This window comes from Varroa destructor, unplaced genomic scaffold (assembly GCF_002443255.2).
Source record: "Varroa destructor unplaced genomic scaffold, Vdes_3.0 BEIS01000007.1, whole genome shotgun sequence".
Lineage (NCBI taxonomy): Eukaryota > Metazoa > Arthropoda > Arachnida > Mesostigmata > Varroidae > Varroa > Varroa destructor.
This window is the reverse complement of record NW_019211460.1, coordinates 38,170,098-38,191,917: the sequence shown is the minus strand read 5'-3', so window position 1 is coordinate 38,191,917 and position 21,820 is coordinate 38,170,098. Positions and strand designations below refer to the sequence as shown.

Below are 21,820 nucleotides of genomic sequence, written 5' to 3'. Positions count from 1 at the left end.
TGATTTATTATATAATTAATGCTCTGTCTATTCACTTGCACGCTCGTAAGCGGAACTCACAAAGCGAGGTTTCCTTATACGACAATATTTGGCAGCCTGCGGCCTTCAGTATGAGTTGTTTAAGGGCTCGGCTTTGGCAACGGCCAATCAACCAGGTAATTCCCGATGATGCACTGAAGGCGTTAGTAAGAGAGTTGCTTCAGCAATACCATAACAACATCAGTACTTGGCTCACAGGTCGGCAGTGCCTTCAGGCGTGCATAAAGTACCGTCTCGAAATGCAAATGAAAACAGCATACGCAGATCGAGTGAGCGTTCGGTGTTCGCAATCATGTAAATTACTATGGGACTACATAAGCGGATCGTACTGTGGCACAAACGTATTCTGGCTCATTTTGCTCATAGTTATCTTCGGTTTGAACAAACTCTCGTCTATGATGTCGTTACTATAAGGCCGGCGCCATTCGCACACAAACGCTATTGCGTTTCCAATCCTACCCAATCGTCGGCGCCTTTTCTTTTGGTAGGTACAAACGGAGACCAAAACCCTCTTACAAATCGAAAGTGTGAACACTGAAAAGAATCGAGCGAGCGACCGGACAAGTAAGCAAGTAGACAGAATGGCCAGCTGAGCGTGTTGCGAGGCAGTGCTTTCCCGCAGAGGATTTCGCTGTGCCAGAACAGCCACACAATGGAATGGAACCACCCGCTCTCAGATCAACTCTGTCAATATAAGCACCATGGAAGTAGGCCCATCTATTCAGAGAATGGCAATGCACACGTAAGCAGACGTTCATGTCGAAACCAGAACACAGATGATAGCAGGACGATAACATATCGATGAGGAGCTATTTGAAGCGATGCGTTAGGTTCTCGTAGGTTCAACCTGGAGAACGGTAGCACTGCCGTTACAAGGAAGATGGACGCCGTTATTCAGAAAAACAGCCGGGCGATTTTAGTGAGGTTTCAAGAAGCGAATGACCGCTGCGTTTTATGGCGCGTCTATAGGTTTCCAGTACATTTACAGTAAATAATGACACATTGGCAATGGTCAAAGGGCTAATGAAAGTTATCCCTTGCCGTTTTCCGTTGACACAATAAACCTTACTTTAACTTTTATAGTATTTTAAATGCTAGTATATACACGGTGAACCTCAACCGGCGGATGAGGCGGGATGCATTGACAGGGCAGAGGGGTTGTCAGGCCCCTATCGGGCGCATCTTTAGGCGGCAAATGGGGGAATATCCACTATGGATGATGGGCATCGGAAGACATAATATACGCCAAAACCCCAGGCGCGGATCAAAACCATGCGACGTTCGCCGTTACACTAAAGAGCGGTTTCAATCGTATCCAGGGCTGCAGTAGAAGACTACTGTGACGGGTGCCAGTGAGCAAGAATAGACGTCTTGAATTAATGCCAAAGCAATTCCAAGGCTTCGTCCTTTAACCTAGAGGTCGAAACATAGGCCTTTTTAACTACACTAACCGATTCCCGGGTGCGCATTAACATTCTTTCGGCCAACCTTGTTAAATATATAAGAAAAAAAGTATGCTGGCACACATAAAGCGAAAAATCAGCTGAAAGGTATTTTCCTTTCCAGACCGTATGTTCTTCGAAAAGGCAAACCAGTGAGTAAATTTTAAAGAGCACTCTGGTGCAGAAACATTCTTTTACTCACGGTATGTGTATATATACGCAGCTTTTAACGGATAATGATTTCTGTTTATTGTACTCTAAAAGCGCGAACAGCGGAGTGCGAATCGCAGTCATCATCTCAGAGAATAACCTTATCGTCTTCTAACTGTGTTTTCAGTGCGGCTGCTGCACTGCTGCTGCTGACCTTCGTGGGCGTTGATGAAGGGGGCAAACAAGGTACAGTAAACCACCAACGACGTCAAGAATCAATGCAATAAACCTGCTGACTTGCCTGTTGGTAGGGCAACTCAATAGGGAAAACGGAACTACCCTGTAAAGAAATGACTGGTTGGATAGATTAGATCTGAGCGTCTTGCATAGAAGTAGAAGGGAGAGGTGGGTACATTAGCAGAAAAAGGATGACATCAAGAGTGTACGGGGCACTTTGCTATGTACTTCGCTTGGCGGCTTTTTTCCTCTTTCTCTTTGATGCTATTTACGCGTGCCTATTATCAATGAAAAATCAGGTAGAAGAGTGAAGGAAAAGTCTTGCAAGTTGCTGTAGTAGCAATATAAAGGCAGCCCTATTCGACGAAACAGATGTGAAAGCTAACTCGGAAACGGAAAGCCCATGAACAGTTGGGGTATTTTGTTGTCGCTTCTAGAGTTTTGGTGCCTTAAACCTTCGAACGTTTGTGCCCTTTCGCGCAGCTTGCATCGTTTCGAATGTTGTAAGAGCGAAACTGGGGGACAGAGAATAGGGCAGCTGTCAATGATACCATTATAGAAATAAGTACAGCAAAGGGATTCAATTTTTCGCGCACCCTGAAACTCTTGATCATGGACTGCATTCACGCTAGTGGCCCGTTATATCTGACAACAATGGTCGGGTTTGCCTCGTATCTGCGAGGGGCGCTGCTTCTTACGCTTTGTTTTTTCGTAGTATTCTCTTTTGCTGAGACGTTTCGACTGCCTACAATGACTTCCTATCACTCTGGCAAATAGAAACAGTGAGAACGACAGCACAGCTGCCATACGACGAAATGCCAACAGCGTTACGACAACGAAGATTATCGCAGCAGAAAATAAATCTTAAGCTTGGGGGGTCGACGGCAGCCAGTAACGCCATGTAGGGGTACTGCTACTGCTATCAATATAGACTGACATGAGGGGAACCTCCTGCTATGATTCTCTCAGGAATTGGTTACGCAGCTGTTATGTACAGTATAAAAACATTTCCTCGCTGCGGCCAAACTGCGGCTTAAATGTAACCGTTATTATATGATTATGTTGATAATATATAGGACAAAAGCCAGTGGAACGAGATAAATAGATTTACATTGCTAGCTGCCGGACTATAATTTAGTGGTGCCCGCATTACTTTTATTCTCATACTCCACGAAGGCAATTGATAAAGTCGGTTGTTTCATACTATACGACCTGTATGAGCTCTTTCTTCAAAGAAAAGGACAACGCAAATGAGTGGTACTAATGAGCGTAAATATATATTCTTCGACTAAGTAAAATCAACTTTTATGTCATTTTGCTAAGACGTTTTCTGCTATGGCCAGGGAATTTCATTGTTTATAACATATGCACACTATATGGGTACTAAAAAGTGCTACCTAAAATAGCTTTTACGTAATACTTTTACGGTTGTAAACAGAGATTTCGCGTATGGACGTTTAGGGTCACCGGATATTCCCATCCGATAGTATTTCATCTACGTCTATTTTACCTTGGACTTGTATTGGAGCTCTTATAAATGTTTGCTTCCTAGAGCGAAATCCTCCCGAGATGATATTATAGTCTAATAAGCATTTGTGCAGTACGAAAACTGGTCGCTCTGGCATGCTTATTGATGGTTTATTATCGGCAAAAGGTTACGTTTAAATGCTTCGGGGGCCGTTTGAATGGACTTAGGATTTAGTCACTGATGTGACTAGCTACGAGTGACAGTCATGTCGTAGCACTCTAATATAACATATCGGTTTTAAATGAAACATAACTATAGACGAAGGTCTTCGACCATGTGGTGGTAGGGGTACCATATCCGTGATAGCTTAGTGGGTCTGACCGAGTGCCGTAGAGATGTGAAATTCGAAAGATTGGGGTAGACGGACTATGGATGGGAAAGCTGCGCAAAATCCTGCGCAAACGATAGGCTAGCTATCCCAATCTTACAGACCGAAAAATTGTGTGCTAAGACCGGAAGTCGCCAATTGACGCGTCGGGGTCTACTAATTACTCAGGTTAGTACAGTGTCACTAAAGAAATAATAACTCCTATCAACAAATTTTACCTCAATAAGCTCAAATGAGCGTGTTTTTCACTTCGTGTTTTCGTAGATCGACACTTCAGTAGAGATCAGTCACTTCGCTCTATGGACCCTCAGATATTTCATGCTCCACGTATAGCTACGTGGCTCCCACAGTGGTCCCTAACTTTACTACCGTCGTTGACACACGTTGTATTTATCGGGTTCACCTCGAAAGGCGAGATGATTCTTTTGCGTTGGTGCACATTTCAGCCCTCTCATATTCTCTGCGTGTTCTGAGCCTCTTGTCAACCACTGACGATTTCTGTTAACTTGGTCGTAACACCTCTAAACTTCATGGCAAAACACAAATAGCCTTACGATACTACCAAAATATAGTTTCTTATTGTTTGTCGCGAACCTTACTTGGGCTTCGACCCTTTCAGTGGAGACTAAATTATCTTCCTCAGTTAATTCAAAGCTCCTCAATAACCGCACATGTGTGCGTGAATAAGCTGTCCCAGAAGTTAAATATTTAAATGACTATAGAGGCGACGTTCTAACGGCGACCGTTGTTACGAAGAGGGCCCTGACTAGACGTAGTCAGCATCAATTTGCCAGCGTGCCCTCAAAATGTCGGCGTCTCAGGAATAGAGCCATCAAGGGAAATAGGTCTGCGTTCGCTTTTGCCTTGCCACCATTTCAACCTATCGATCCCACTGACGGAAGTGACGACACTAGCAGCAGCAGCGGCAACGGGGACGTGCTTTACCTTATCTTGGAATATGCGCACCGGCATCGATATCAACAATCGCAACCCAATGACTACCACGATGTTACAGCAGTGGCTTTCTTTCCGTCTGGGTTATTTCGCTATTAAATGAGTGGGTTTAACTAGCAAGCGAAAAGTCGTTCTTGGTGACGCGAGCTGGTAATTCGGCGTTAATAGTCCGAGGTGATGTACGTTGAACATTTGAAATGACGCTAGTTATAATAGTCGCTTGAGACGGTAAGAACTGCTAGTATAGGAACGGAAAGTAACGAAGTATTAACAAAGGACTGTTGATTGGTCGTATTGGCTCACATCATAAAACAATGGCAAACACATGATTTCTAGCTTGACAAGCATTAGCAACAAGTGTCAAGCTAGTTGCTTATTCTGTGCCTTTCTGAGAAATTAGAAATGGCAAGATGATAACAGCTTGCAAAGTGTAACCGCTAGACTGTTGCAGGTAGACCTCATCTGCGTTCTCATCGTGACCGTTTCGTCCACGATTCCAGGTTATTCTCGCATATTTTTCTTGCTGGATAAAAACTAGTGGGCTGTGTGATAACCAACCGTTTTTTTACCACGCAACCCACTGCCTTCGCCGCTGCCACCAGGGTTATTTCGCGGAACGCTTTAGCACCCACATTATTCATACTGCGATGTAGCCAGCACAAGAAGCAGCGTAATTCGTAGGTATTACTCGCATCGGCTATACTGCTATGGAGCAATAGAGATGCGGTTCTTTGCCCAATATATCCATTGCTCGCATTGTAGCGGCTTACGTTTTGCATTCCCACACGCACGATTTAGCCCTCTACATAAGCCAATTGCGCCTATTTCCTCGTAGCATGTCTGACGTGCCTTTTTGAACGACTCGTGAAGGAGAGTAGGCTTCTCACAACAGACAACCGGCATGCTCTGCCTTCCGTAACTAACATACGCTCGCCGCTCGCTCACTACCAGCGTCGTCGTTGCCTTGTCCACTTTCATCGTTGCTGCCGTTACTGTCGCTTCTTGGAGTTGTAGCAGAAACGACGTCAACAACGGCGCACGAAAAAAATCCTATCAATGCCTCTCAACCTTGAGAAGGTCTCTGTAGTACCCTTTTGTGACCAACGCTAGGCGCAACCACCCCTCACTACTTTTACTTCACAGCACGGACCGGTGTTGGAATAATTATCCTTTCTTCAGTTCACGTTGGGTTCTTCAGGTTGCCTGTAGAAATCTATTACACAGACGAAAAATGGCAAATTTCACAGGAACTGTGAAACGGGGCCGTTAAAAGCACCTAGCACATCGTGCTAGCTATCAGCCAGGCAGCCAACTAAGTGTTCGACTAGAGGCATGAGCAAAATAGCCCAATGGCCCTCTCCGAAACCCCGGATGGCGGTAAAGGTCTCACGTCAGCCGCCGCGGAAGTTACTCTATCGAAGGAAAAAAGCTAGCGGTATAATAGCATCTCCTCCACTGTTTCCGATAGCGTATTTTCGTTTGACATGATGATATACGCAATTTTCTTCCCACCTAAATTCCTTTCGTCTGTAGACCGTATACAATAATAGTTATTTCAGAACGATTGCACGCGAGAAAAAAGTAAATTTCCCAACAGCAAGAATCCAATTTATCTCACGCGCTAGCTTTAAACCTAGGTCTCCTCAAACTGCTTGGGACAGAGACTTTGATCATTCAAACAGACACACCTCAGCGAGGATTCAGGTCATCTTCTCATAGGGACCTCTGACGAGTATTAATGTAAAGGATGAACATATCATTCCTAGAAGGCTATAGAATTGGAAGGCTGTATTCGCTTAGTCTTATTCAGTATTATTGCAGCCTACATACATATGGGCAAGTTTTTCAGAATATGCTAGTTACACGTTAGTCGTAATAATCTAAAGTCGTAAATGATCTACTTCAAAATCAAATCTCAATAAGGCTTGCGTCCTTTTTGCCACTATTTTCCGGTTTATGGCGTATCCAGCCCCTCGTGGACATGACAGCACAACGCACATAAGTACTTAGATTCGCTAGCTGAATCCGAATTGGAAAAAAGCATTGCCGTATAGCTATATATATATATATATATATAGCCGTATAGCTAGCCCAGAAGCCACGAACGGTACGGTTCGTTTGTCAGTTATTACTGTATATAACAGGTAATCCTGCCGTCGTATAGGAGCGCGTTAGCGTATCGAATTCAGAGATTAGAGGCTATGCCTTATACGCAACCTTAGAAGTATAACTATTCATCGCCGATCGCCAACGTATCGTATTATCTCTGACGGAGACGCCCTTGCCGGCAGCTCGCTTATATTAGAACGACTATTAGAAAGTAGGCTCAAGGACTAGCAGGCGGGCATTCAGGTGAACAGAACAATCTTTTCTATCAGACCACGGGGCAACTGACAGACTCCGTACTAGGGCAAGAGATTATTGCCATCTACAGGCATGCTAAACGAAATACATAGCGAAGATTGCGTTTTGAGCCTGTTAACATTCTCTTAAAGAGAAGCGTTACAGCCCCGGTGGAAGAACAATTTCCGTAACTTTTCACTTTTGTAGGTAGGTGTACAGGATGACATAGGCTGATTAAAGCACAAAAAGGGGAGGAATATACAACCAGATAGTGGAATGCTGTTTCGCGTAGTTATCGTCTATGAATACAATATGTTAAGCTGAGCGTCGACTGAACGCTCGCTGTGCTACATTTTAAAGACTACCACAAGATTCCACTCATATTTGGCTCGACCTAAGCTTTCGAATGCTTTACGCGTATCCCAACCGATGCGACGGTCGCCGCCAACGACACATCGTGCTATCAATCCTCACTGGCTAGTTGATTACTGTAACCCTATTTGTGCTTGCTGGCTGGAAGGAGGCACAGAGAAATTGACTTATCGAACAACACTGCGGCACTAAAGCGGCGCTACACAGATACTTAGCAGCTTCCAAATTACGCGCTCTCTATATTGAGGGATGAAAGAAAGAGACTAGTTGTCCTGGCTGCCAGCTTTAGCCTGTCGGCCACAAAAGAATCGCGACACTTTTAGGAAAGCGACCCAGTTTGCTTGTTACAACTTATTTCCTTAGAGAATTTAGGAAGAAGTAGGCTTTTAATCGCCACTACCACTTACAGCGGCAGAAACAAATCGAACGCTCAGATACAGATGTAGGTAGAGTTCTCTGATTGATCAGCCTTAGCATTTAGGTTGTAATCAGTAGTATGTTATTAGGATTTTTACTGTAGCCTTTCTTTGTGGACCTGACAGCAGGTCAAAGGTAGGCTTTATTGGCACCAGATGCTCTCCACGCTAACTGTCGGACGTTCGACAAGCAGCGATGTGTTAGAACAGCGTGACATAATGGTCAAACATGTTCTTTCTATATTAACTGAAATTAGATGCGCCTGCAAAGCGTAGTTTTTTTTCTGTAATAAAACTCGCCGCTAATTACAGAATAAATAATGTGGAAAAAATGTGAATACCACGACAAGCGTTCTACCCTTTAACCTTGTTTAACCTTGTTTAACCTGTCGTATCCCTGCTGTGGATTTCTTTGACTAAGCTCGGATGGAGCACTTCCGTATATATTGACCGGTGATTTGATTTTGATACTTATTATAATAAGATTATGACATCGCCTAAAGTCGTGCGCATGACCAGACGGTTAGATTCGATCTACTTGATGTCGCGTAGGCTTCAGTGTCGTATATACGGCCCGTATGAGTACGGTAAGGTTACTTAGCAAGGTGTGCCATTTGCCCACTGTAGCCTTGGAACTCTGGGGGCTTTAACGCTAATTCGCAGGCTGGGAACGCCGTCGGCAAAAGTCGGATGGATGGCCACCCGCTCTTCTATGTCGATTTTCCATTTTCGATGAGGACACCTCATATGAAAGTCATTACGTTTTAGTTCAGGTTGGCTATATTTACTTAGGTTACTAGGTGAGCTAAGTTAAAATTCGAACAACATTAGTTTTAACATTCTCGTCGTTAATATTCCCTGTTTCGCTTGTTGCAAAATATTCCGCCTCGGAATTATGATGGACGGAGTATCAGTCTTAATCATAGAGCGTTTAAAATCTCTGATTGCCTACCGTTCAATATAGATGTGGGCTTCACGTCAGCCGTATCGGCGCATACACATCATTTCACAAAGTAAAACACGGGACAGCTTTGAATTATCCGTATCACTTAACTGAAATGCGCAATATTTAAATTTTAACGTCTTCTTTTCGGCCGCAGCAGGGTATACGTGGCATTATCACAATTCAACCTAAAGATTTCTCTATTATTTATGATATGATTCACATTTGTTTCAAAGATTCTTCTCACCGGCATGGTCGCATTTATACGACTTGGTTGCAGTCGATACCAGTTTTTCTCTCTTAACTGTACTCCGCCCGCCGCATACCGTCGTTCTAAAATATGCACGTTTCGTTATTTTTTTTTCGGGAAACAGAACCAAGCCAGGTCTAAAATGGTCGGGCCCGGCGGCCATCTTGCAGCAGCCGATAACATTAACGGAAGGGGGTGAGCGGTCGAGGGGGTATGTGGACGTTCGTCTGTCGGATATCTCCCGTTGCTGCTGTCAAACTGTTTTTTGCGACTGATTGACGGAGATGGGAATCCTTTTCTACCCGCCAGCTATAACCGCAACGTATCCGCCTTTGGGAAGAAGAATCACGCACGACCGAAAAAGACGAATGATTTCAGTATGTAGAAGCCACAAGCACCCATTGTCCAGTAACGCCGTCCAATTCGACCCATGAGCTTCAGGACAGTTAACTGGACGCAACAACCTGTCCCTATCTCTCACGACATTGTTGAGGTCTTCTCTTCCGCGTACCATGTCCCCTTAGAAGATGATATTCGTATTTATCATAATGGTATTAGTAAACTTCATTCGAACGTAATCGTATCTAACGTCTAATTTAAGTACTTTTAAGTAATTTAAATACTTTCTCTCCCTTTCTTCTTCTCGGAGAATAGGGAGATTTTCTAGTAATCTACTTCAAGCGGTGCTTTATAGGCTAATTCAACGACCTATGTATATAAATGTTAGGGCACACGTCTTCTGTAACATGGTGTTGTGCAATAGCTGAGCAAATTTTCTGCAGTATATCCTCTAAAGAGTACTTTTTAGGCAATCATAGCACAGATTGTTATAATAACGTCGAGCGAATCAACGACTGCCAGCTCCCTTATGCCACAAACATTTTTTCCTGATCATATATGCATTGGTGTACGACCTCGCGTTCCAGGCGTTGGGTTGGATGTTACAATTATATAATATCATGTTCGTCCTTAAATCAGTAAGATTTGCTCCCCGATTTAGGTTTGTCCCTACTCAGACTCGCCTGGTGGCAAAAATGACTTATTAAGCCTGGATCGTAAACTTCGTGTTAAGATGTACATCATCTGTTGTCCGTATCATAAGCATACTGCTTCAGATCATAGGCGCAGATATATTGCTTAAAACCTTCTTTGCCTCACATTCGACTTTTAGGTAGGTATTACCACTTTTTTTTACTTCTTAAGCAATCGATTAGAGCTCGTGTCTCAGATGAAGAAGAAAACGCGACCACCATCCATAATTTCTGTTTAAGATCGACTGAATTACAGTGATTCTCTTCAACGGAAGATACTCAAAATCACTATATATTAGCGGCTAATTTATCTGCTTAGGATCTAACGTACATTTTAAAGTATCTGATTTACTAAGTTCACAACTTTTCGCTTGACGCTTAGGAATCAGCTGCCGAACATCGAAAACCTAGAAAAGATTTTAAAGTTGGCTGTACTTGGACTGATGAAAAAATCTCAAGTGTTATAAAGTGCTTGCTTTAAGCAAGCTGTTAAAAACCAGTACGTAGGCTTCAATGAGATTTTTTTCTACGACCTAAAATCTGCACTTACTACTTATTCCTACTTAAGGTCATTCCTTTCTATACTTGTTATACCTAATGCGTCTGTTTAGGTCTGTTCCGTGGCCGATGGATAGTGTCTTTCAGCCTATTTGATAATTGTAAAGCTCATAACAAATCCCATATGGTTTTGCTAATGATACCCTCGTTCGGGTTTCATTATGATTCAGTAACAAGATAAACATATGTAGCAGTAGTTATTTTCCCCTCGCCGTTTCGCCCCCAATCGTTTGACATTTTCTCGTTGCTGCTGCCGCTGCTGTTGTTGTTGTTGTCGTCACCTGGAAACCCGTTTTTTTTTCTCTGATGATAATAGGTGAGTCGTCGAACGCGCGACAGTCTTTTTGTCAGGTTGCGTCAAAAGTCGTCATTCTTTCAGTCGTAGCTAACGGTGGCAATAACGACATTCATACGATCCTGCTCTTGCGGCTGGCGGCGTCCAACAAAGCAACGGAGGGCGACGGTACGCGTGCGAACTCTGCCCCGCTCCGCTTTACTCCTCGCGAGCGAACATGTAGTACGTATGTATGTGCATAATATGGCTATACGGCGCTAGACACGTTCCTCTACTGCTACTATCTATGTATGTATGATTACCATCTAAATAGGCTATGTGGTCAAAATGATGAAGACGCGTGGATAACAATAACAAAAGCGATGATGGCTTTTCCCATTACACGCCCACATACACGCACGTGCTACCGCACAACGACGACGACGGCGGCGGCGGCAATTATGACGACTACGCTTACGACCGCAACGACGATGATGAAAGCTCGAGTCCGGGTAGACATCAGCGGTAGCTAATAGCTAGGCTGGTAACTCTCCGGCGGACCGGCCAAGAACAAAGTCGTGTGACCGATGTAATTCTGACCTGAATTCGTAATCGGCGAAGAGTCGCGCGGTTTTCCCGTCTACGATCATTGTTAACGAAATGATCACTTTCCTGTCCTCTTCCTTCTCTTCTATTGGTGCTTTTTGCTATATTTATGTTATTTTTAACGCTTTATTTATTTAATCATTAATTTGATATTATTCCCGTTATTGTTAGATATGAGCTTTTTTGGATTTTTTACTTCATGTATTGTACATACCTGTAGGTACGGCTGAAATGAGATGACGTATTATTTTCGCTACTATCGATAATCGGCTGCATAGGGATCTGCTTTTATTTCGCATAGAATCCCAAGTCCACGCAAAACTAGCGAAAGCGTTTTTTTGTTCCACATCGATTTCTGGCGTTCGTGCACCTGGCATAAATATCGAACACTCTTGTGTTGTCAGACTCACACCCCTGATATTGTATTACTCTACGATCCAGCCCAGCAATACAAGGCTCGTCAAAATGAACGGCCACTTTAGACGTCGGCGCCAGCAAATCTGGCATAGAGGATCTGTGAGCGGCTGCTGAGTGATCCGCCGAGGTGGCAGATGTTGCAGAGTGCAGCCTTTATCGATACTTAAACCTTTGATATTATGTCAAACCATATTCGCTTAGATTCGCAGGTATGTGCCACCTGTTCGATGTTATGCAATCTAGCAACTCTCGTCAACGGAAAGACTCACGTATCGTATTTATTTTATTTATTTTTATATTTATTAGTACAAAATAATGGTACCGTGTTTACGACTTTCCGTGTGGGATGGGCAAAGACATTATTATGGGCGACTTCATAGAGCATGGCCTCTAGCAGGTTAATGAGTGTCCTAATTCGCCCATATCTCTACACAGCTGGCGATGAGGCGCGTACCCTTGTCTAAACGCCTGACTTATGTTCCAGCGCCGAGAATTTGGGACGCGACAAATTCCTTTCCTTGATAAGCATGTGCACGCTAGGGTTATAAACATATCTTTCTAGGAACTATGCATGGAGCGTACATTTTGCCATTTTCATAATTCAAACGTGGCCCTCCTTTACGACGTCCGATGTATATTCCTCTTTTCCCTTTGGAGTTTCTAAACGAATTTAAATTCATATGAAAGCGTCTGTCTGAGAAGCAAACAAAGAAAAAACAGACTACGAAAGTTCGATTATCTCCTGTGGGGTTGCGTCGCTTTGCAAACACCCTATGCCCGTGCATACTATGTGACATAATATTAATATGCCGGCTGTAATATATAGTTTCGATTAATATTACGAAACAATGGCTTACGAGTCGTCAGTTCAACTGGTGCTGCTTGCGGTACGATAGTGTAACAGCAGTAATATAAAAACAAGCATGGCATGTATAACAGAAGGGAAAAGACAAACGATAAGTGTCTGCTATATAAACGAAAGTTAAGAAGCAGAAAGGTTATGGGACCATCAGCCGACGGTCTCGACAGCGGTAAAGATTATTCCTCTTTTCCTGATGCTTCTGCCAGATTATAGTTTGTATTTGTCCTCTCATTGTAGCTCCGATGAGACCTTCTTTTTCTATTTTTATTAACGTTTACCTGGACATCGATAAGAGTATCTGCCTCTAATTAGGCAAGCTTCAGGTTGCCATAACTATAACCTATACATGGTAATCGGAGCAGAAGCGTAAACAAAGGACACAATTAGGCAGTAATGAACGAAGCTGTAAATTGTATACATATACCAAAAAACTAGAAATACAATGGTTATATTAATAATAATGTCTGATACGACTGTTTTTTCTAAGTCAGATTTTTGAAATAGGTTAGGTTTACGATGAGATTACCTTGTCGATCAGCTACAGTTATAAGTGAATGGTGGAATCATCCAGCCTAGTCCGTTCGCCGCTTTCTCGTTCAATATATGTAGAACTCGGACGCGACCAGAGAGTTAGTCGAAAATGATCACCATTTAAGGTTTTGTTAGGTTGTCAAACCTGATAGATTCCGATTGCCATTGGAGCAGCAGTGGTCGCTCCAGAAGCCGTCTACCTCCTGGAACCTTAGCTTTTTATCTACAAGCGGTTATAATAGTTAAATGCATTTGATAGTCTCTCAGACGCGATAGCTGCGCATCGTCTGCTGTTCCTTGGAGCGTAGCATTCAAAAGTGTCCACGCCGAAACTAAGCTGTTTAGAAATGGACAAAGATCTGTATGTACTAATCCTTACTGTTTTTAACTAATCTTTTTACATGGCACAAGAAGCTCATTGTTTCCTCCAGTGGCGAACTACAAACAAACTATTATATATAACACGTGAGGCCGATAGACGCACGTGCGGAATTAGACTCGTAACTCGTATATTTCAGGTACTTTCTGGCCTGATACCTATTTTTCCATTTTACAACGGAGTGCACAATGCAAAAATTATAGATTACGAATATATCACAGTTCTACGTATATTTAAATATACTCAATTTACGAAACGTAGTGTTTGTAGATGTAATTGAGGTCTATAATTTGACTAGAAATGCTTATTATGGTACGCACAGCACATAATTAATTGCAAAAAACGCTCATTTAATCCTATGTAACATACATATATGACTGTATATGGCTTAAACAAGTGTCGCCATCTGTAGACTTCTCCGTATGTACGCGTTCATACGAGAAGACATCTTCATATAGCTCCCTTTTTTACCTAATTCATTAGAAATACACGTGATCTAAATCTAATCCTATCTAGAAATTAAATTGTAACTATAGAAAAAAAAAATATTATAGTGATGTTCTATATCACATGTATTTTTAATGTACCCTTAATACGGAACTACTCCTAGTATAATCGGTAGTGCTATTGTTTGTTTTTCTACTTCACACTTCTAGTATACTACTCCATTGATTGATTCCTGTTCTTTGAGCTACCGAAGGACGACAACTTAAATTTATGGATAATTATATATATATATATATTAAATATATATATATCGTATGGAGAGAGAGAGAGAGAGAAAAAGAGAGAGAGAACTCTGAGACTAATGAGGGATGGTGGAGGTACAGCGGGGGATAGACAGTCAGGACAAACTGGCAAAATGCTGAGCCCCGGGTTCTTCGGTACAGGAGGACAACAAGGCCACAGTGAGTGAGTGAGAGAAATCAGAGATAGGAGACGATGTCCTGACAGGCCGCCGATGCCGCCATGTGCTCTCAGCTATAACAACAACGATCATAATAGTAGTATAACAATAATACCGACAGTAACAATTATAATTGTCGTTGTAATAATTACAGGGCAATAGGACCAATCAACATAAGAATCACATCGCAAAAATCAATTCGGTGCGACTCGAGGGTCGGGGGCTGGCCTCTCTACGACATCGAGTAAATTTCTTTGTGTGGATATATATATATATACTCACATATATATATATATACACAGAAAGATAGATATATTGAGAAACGTTTGTGAAATCAAAGCTCAATGTATAGTGGCTGTAGTGGTCAGGACTCCGAAGAAGAAGCGTCAAGTAGCGTGCTCGAAATTACAAAGTGACTATTAACAAACGAGCAGTGAACAGATAAACGTAAGGCCAAATGCACTTGCAACTGACTGAAAATGAACAAAGGTCATCAATTTGTAAAAACACTGACAAGAAAAAGAAGGCAGAAAAATCACATGATGATAACAGTGTGTGTCTGAGGGGAATTGTGGAGATATCGAGAGGTGGGCATACAGCATTGAGATTTAGTGTACATTGGTCGGATTAGGCGACCTCAATCGTGAGTATTACGTACGTAAGAGCGATCTGTGATAATTGACAGAAGTCAAAATCTGTTATTATAAAGGTACTAGCAATTAGAGATAAATCCTTTGCTATGGGATATATCGTTACCGAATTAACGATACGTATGTGTGGTGTCGTAATTAAAGGTGCCTGTGTATGTGGGCACATTTGTGTGTGTCTGTCTAATTATACAATGTTCTTATTATATCTATTACCTTTTGTGGCCACAGAAGTGAGTATTGGGCAATCTCACTTCGTTTGTATAGTTAAACTTGCCTGGTTTTGGGTTTGTGGTTTGTAACGACGGTTCCCCTATTCTACCATACCAGAGAAATCGAATTTTGTAAACGAGGCTTGCAATGCAAGTAAGACATAACATTTACGAGTACCCGTTCTAGACAACTCTTCTGTTACCGATACGGGGACTTTTCTAATAACTGTCTATGAGCAGAGGAATAAAGGAGGCTTTTAGGCTGTCGTCAGCAACCGGAGTTTGATGACGGCGCAGTGCGGGGAAACAAGATGTGTGTGATACGTAAAGTGGCGTACGAAATGGCTGTACGAGGCGCAAATGCGGAAGAGATAGCACTGGTCGATGAACGGTGCAACTGGCCAACAGTGGTCTGTCGAGTGAGTGCAGGAACTGAATCGCTTGAATGCAGTCATTGACGTGGTGATAAAGTACGAAGTAATAACAGACACAACCATTTTTACAGGTATCGTAAAAAACGTCCCATATTATTTCTTGATGCGCACGCATACAGGCAAAGGTGACTCATAAGCAATTGCTTATTAGCGCTGGACTTCTGGATAGTATCCATACGAAATATAGAAAAAGTGTTTACGTAATCTTTGGAGGGTGTGTGTGATTGTGTGCGTCATGTCGTGGGGTAAAAAGTAACGTATAGAAATAGGCACAACTACTGTAGATGTAGAAGCTGTAGCAGCAGTAGCAGTCGTAGCAACACTAATAAAGACCCACGTGTGTCCACAAATCCAAACATTACAAATACTAGTCATTAATATATAACGGCGATTTTGTGCATTGAACAAAGAACGCTGCATATCTGCGCCATATGTAGATGATCGACGATCACGGAGTAGGGTTCGCAACTTACGGGTAGATCAGATGGAAAACAGTAGAAAACATCAGATGGCAGCAACAGGAGATTACTGGCGCGTCGAGGAAGACAGCTCCATGAGAAAAGGATAAACAAAGGATTACACAGCTTTGCTTAGCTTATTGATGCCACGAAAAAGGGAGAGCGTATAAGGGCGAAAGACTGGGCGACAAGGGTTAGGAGAAAATCGGACATCGACGACGACAACGACAACAAAAAGCGACGACAGCGACACGAACAACAACAACAACAACAACAACAACAACGATTGTTGCTCCATACGAATAATGCATGTGCATGTGCTATTGGAGGTAGCAAGAGACAATGATGATGGTGGTATACATTTTTTAAGAGGTCCAACAGATAAGCAATAGAAATACACGAGTTAGTCTTGTGCTCGATCCATTCGTATGGTGTATGGAATTACAATAGTTGCTAGGCGATTTGCTTAAATGGCCATAATTGAGGTGGGCGAGCAAAGTGGTTCATGCTCGGCTCAGCAACAGGCCACGTTTTACTCGTATTCGCGCATCTCAAGCGTAGAAGTGTTGATGGTCATGCGCCGTGAATGACACTCTAGCGACACTGCCAACTAAATATATAAAATTTTATATATTTTTCTTTCAAGACAACGTACACATGAGGTGTAACTATCGTTCATGAATAGGAACGTGGGCAGGATAAAAGGCGTTGGCGTGAAATTAGAAGTATTATGAAACGAGGCAATGGAATAGAGGAAAAATAAGTGACCTACCATTGGCATTATTGGTTGGGTGGTTCGTACAAACAGGTTGCGTTAAATGACGCTGATACAAGAAGTAGAGGAAAAAAGCAAGGACGCATTGTAAACGATACGATCATGATGACAATTATCAAACGGGAAGACATGATTTAGAGACCGATCTACGTATATATATATATATATATATATATATACATATATATATATATATTGGTACGCAGATATACTTGGATTGCTGAAACTGTGAAATTGTTTCATCCATTATGTTTCGCATAAATAGAGCGATAAAAGCAACTTCCATTGCTAAGGCCGCTATTTCAAGAAATAGGTGGTCGACTCTAAAAAACAAAAATAAACAGCTATGAGGGTTACTATGCTTGGAAATGACAGCTCGACCTGAAAAGACACCCTTTCACAATTAATCGGAATCACGCCGAATTACATACGATGACTGGCGATCGTCGTTGATGGCCAGTGACGTTTAGCCTGTTCCGCGACACCGACCTTAATCAGTCACTACGCCTCCGAACTGTGGATGTAATGGCAAAAACAATAGCAAACAACCAATTCGCAATAAAACATAATACCTTACTTTTCAATGTGAAAATATGGACTTCGTAAAACTATGCTGTAATAGCAGGAAGTTTTCTCGTTGACGTCCGATAATTGACGCCGGCGGCGTTCTGGTAGGCATAAAGAAAAAGCGTATAGTCTGTAATTTTGCTGTTGGAAAAACTTTCAAGCTAGCACAACAAACGACAGACGGAATAGGCAAAAATTAATTTAAATACGTAATGAGGAATGAAAACAGAGGCGGTGAAAGCGGGTACGCTTTACGCGTACACAGTTCCAGCAAACCAGACTATGCTAGGTGACTGGCTTATGAATCGTGGCCTTGAATAACATCGTAAGTACGGCTCACGACTTCAACTACATGTAATTAATGCCAGTCTAGATAGTCATCACCGTCTTCTTTTATATCCCGTAAACTATGTGAAGATATCCACGAACGTAAATGAACGAACAGATAACACAACCTTTTGAGTCGTGTGAATACGTTTGAAAAATAGATGACGCCAATACAGTTTGTTTTGTCAAGCTTGACAACGCTCCGCCAGAAAGTCGTATATCCTCTATGACATCGTGAAGGCATGATGGAACACACGATGTGGCTGGCACATACATGTCCACGGCCAGTTGAATGAAGTAAAAGCTAGGGTGAATATTACAGACGCTAGATATACGCATGACATACTTGTGCGATATATACATACTCCTATCGAACAACCTTCACGTGTTCACTTCAGTATGGGGATGTAGTTTAATAATTTTCGTTAGGTCTTCTGCGAATCTACTCAACGTGTTTGAAGTGCATTTCGCTTTATTTTGTTTCTTTTCCGAGACCTGATTTGATATTAGGGTCAAGTTCAGGGCTTTGGGAAACTTGTGTTCCACTTTTTTGTCGGCCTTTATGACATAGAACTTACGAAACACCACTAGACATTTAATATGTTCGATAAAGCATATACCAGAAGATGCAAACGGACCAATGGCCGAAGCAAGAAATTTGCCCTGGGATTTTTCTCATGTTTACAATGCGTTAAACGTCTATAGAGCTCACATTCATTGCCTTTATGCGCACAAACAAGATGGCTCCTAATTTTTGATCCCGCATATATTCAGGCTAATTGTATATTGTACACTGAATACAGGAAGTTCAGTTCTGACGAACTATGAGGTTAAAAACCGTCATTTTTTCCTCCATCTTTAGATATTTAATCGGCTGCCATTATAAGCAAATCATATTATCACCTCCGCCATCTTCTTTCGTTTTCTGATTACTCTCAATGTGGCTAAGAAACTCAGTGAGATTTAGATTAAATCGTGACTGAGCGACCTCTGACGGCGGGCGAATGCCTAAACATTTTTAAATACGAAATTATTACTACTACTATTATTATTTCTAATTGTCGTAGTAGTCAAATAGAGATAAACTGGCTGGTGCTGTCATCGCCGTCACCATTGTTCTCTCTAGTTCCCTTTGCCTTTTTTCCTTGCTGTCCTTGTTGTTGTTGTCGTTGTTGTTGTCGTTGTCGTCGTGGTCGTGGTCGTGGTCGTCGTCGTCGTCGTTGTTGTCGCCGTCGCTTAAGTCGCTGGAGCAAAATTGCTGGGTCGACGTATGTTTCAGCCGCCATGCTTCCATATTTTCCTCGTTCCAAATGACAGATGAAGTTAAAACACTGCCGCTCAGGCATCTGCACAGATGGAGCGCCAAAGGCAGAAGTAGCAGCGGATGGCAGCACCCCACAGAGGCCGAAGCGAAAAAGCTGATAGTAGCTCTAGCATCGACATGTTAACCGGTACTGCCAATACGGACGGCATAGACGCACAGCTCGAACCATAGCGGATCCCTAAAATAAACTGCTGCGATTGTAACCACTGTGGCAGCCTGTAATAAGATAGGGCGGAGCTAAGGGCAAGAAAAGAACAGACAGGAAAACAAAGCGAGAAACACGGAATAGCTGTGAACAGCCGTTGCGCGTGCTTTAAGGCTAGAGCTTTCTGCTGTTCAGCTAACCGCTGCTGCTGCCGTATGGATTGTCAAGCAATAACTAGCTACGCCATGACAGATTTCTAAAGTAACGCTATATATCTACGGTAGCTGTGTAAGTGTGCCTTTATCTGTTTAAAAGGCTGTCAACGTGTGTATGTGTGTGTGCGGTGTTGTTCCTCTCTGAACACTTAAATGAGAAGGAAAGGCCCAAGGCCGGAATAGGTAACCGAGCTGTGCTAGCGGCGATAGCAAGAGACAGTCATGAGGACGTTAGCGCTCCCTAGTGGCTGCGGACAGTAGAGGGTGGGAACACAACCAGCCATCCCAATAACACCAGGCTCAATATTCTAGTTGGTCAGTGAGCCAAGGCCTCGTTTAACTCACCTTACTACTATTCCTTAAGAAAGCGGTTAATTTGCACAAAAGGCTAGCGCAGATTGCAAGCGAATGGTGGCTAACACGGGCGTCTCGCGAACCTCGACGGTTTCCGAAGCATCGGTATCCGCTGTGTGCATATGATGCTATACAAGGTCTGTGCGTGCTTCTATCTGTCCGGATGTATGTGTACCAGACAACGTAATCACGTGGACTCCATCGGCCAAGGTGCCAGTACTTCGTTGTTCTTCTTGCCAAAGTTCAAGCCTTCTCCAAACAGAAGCGCCTCGAAGGCCTATCGCGTAAGGCTTTCAGGCTCCTGCCCCTTGGGGTTTGGGCTTAACTCCTTCTTTTCAAGCCTCTACTGAATTCCGTAACTTTACAATGAATGCGGGTGTATGCCACTGCAACTCCCATGCATGCGAGGTCTAACGGCCTCCCTCGCTGCACTAGTAACTGATTGTATATGTATTTGTATTTGCGTTTGCGTGATCTTTTGAGTGCCTTAGGGATGCCAGTATAATAGGGGCTACTCACTCTCAGCTCCATTCGCACTTGAGCCTAATGTGGCGATTCCCTGGGCCGTCCGGGACAGTAGGTTACCTAGGTACGCTTGCTAGGCCAGTCCGAGCGTTACGTAGTTAGAAAACAGGGAATGTCAGGGACCGTTCGGCTAGACTTACTCAACCGTGTGTCTGTGTGTATCTGCTTTATATGTGGATAAGAGCAATCGGTAAGAATGTCTGATGATGTTTTTGTCATTGTATTGTTGTCATCATTATCATAATCTCATATAGGCTTGTGTATCACGAACAATATCTCAAGTACGCCGGAGCATCCGCATAAATGGTCTGTTTTCCGATCTGGTCATCGGCAAAACTGTAGTAGCGTTCCTTGATGGGTAGTTAGCCATGAAAAGCGTATGCTAGTACCCATGTTTCCACCCTGTTCCAGATCCATCACAGACCCGACCACCAATCGGGCGTATATTCTGCTACAGAACATAAGAGCAGAAGACTCGATTGAAGCGATTCAATTTGCATGTAGTATGGAAATAATATTCTACCTGTTGTTAAAAAACAACCATTCGAAACATGTTGAATAGTTCATGTCACTTCGAGGCGCCCGAGTTACTATTATTTATTGATTTGCTCAGTTACTATACCGGCGAAACGCATTATACAACCTCGTTGGACATCCCTGCCATATTGCATTAGCTATGCCGTTAGATAGAGAAAGAATTCACTCGGCACATGAGCGTGGCGACACATGTGCGTGTGGGTGTATGTATTTTGTGGGAAGAGGGAGTGGGTCACTAAAAACGAAGGAACAAGCTACGAAACGCAAACGAAAAATATTAAGTGATATTATAATGAATTGTTCGAAGGCTATCCCACCGACGCCTGGAGAAACGGCACGATACAGTCATATAGCTTGGCGGTGCAAGTCGAGGAGTTAGGCAGATCTTTGCAGAACCAATGTGTAACAAAGACTTATAGTTAAGTAGTTGCCGGGGATACTGATATAAACTGACAGGTTGACACCTCACCGACTGTGAATCGAATGTGGACATCAGCGTACTTTTCTATCAACGAGGGCTAATTTCAAAAACAGCGAAAGAGAATCAATTATCAGCTATCACACGCTAACCGTATCTTACAGTTAGCATAGATACGTATTTATATACATACAGATCGAACAAATGACATACGTTTTAGGGCATGTAGTTGTCTTTACGATTAGATATTAGTTGACATTTAGCCATAAGGGTAAAAGTTCCACGAGAGCAGTAACCAATAACGAAGTTTTTCAT

The 21,820-nt window shown here is 42.7% G+C and overlaps 2 protein-coding genes across 8 annotated transcripts in view; one reads left to right on the top strand and one right to left on the bottom strand.

Moving 5' to 3' along the window:
* The window catches only part of LOC111254632 (uncharacterized), a 160,445-nt gene that overhangs the window by 60,762 nt on the left and 77,863 nt on the right, over window positions 1-21,820 (top strand). Inside the window, exon 2 of one of the 2 annotated variants that reach the window (XM_086975401.1) lies at window positions 1,819-1,877. In XM_086975401.1, the coding sequence (XP_086831527.1) occupies window positions 1,819-1,877 (59 nt within the window). Of the gene's footprint in view, window positions 1-1,818; window positions 1,878-18,911; window positions 20,236-21,820 lie in introns of those variants that run through there. The other variant, XM_086975402.1, reaches the window with a different exon arrangement.
* Nckx30C (solute carrier family 24 member Nckx30C) overlaps window positions 1-21,820 on the bottom strand; it is a 129,499-nt gene that overhangs the window by 67,693 nt on the left and 39,986 nt on the right. The gene's annotated exons all lie outside the window — the stretch shown is intronic.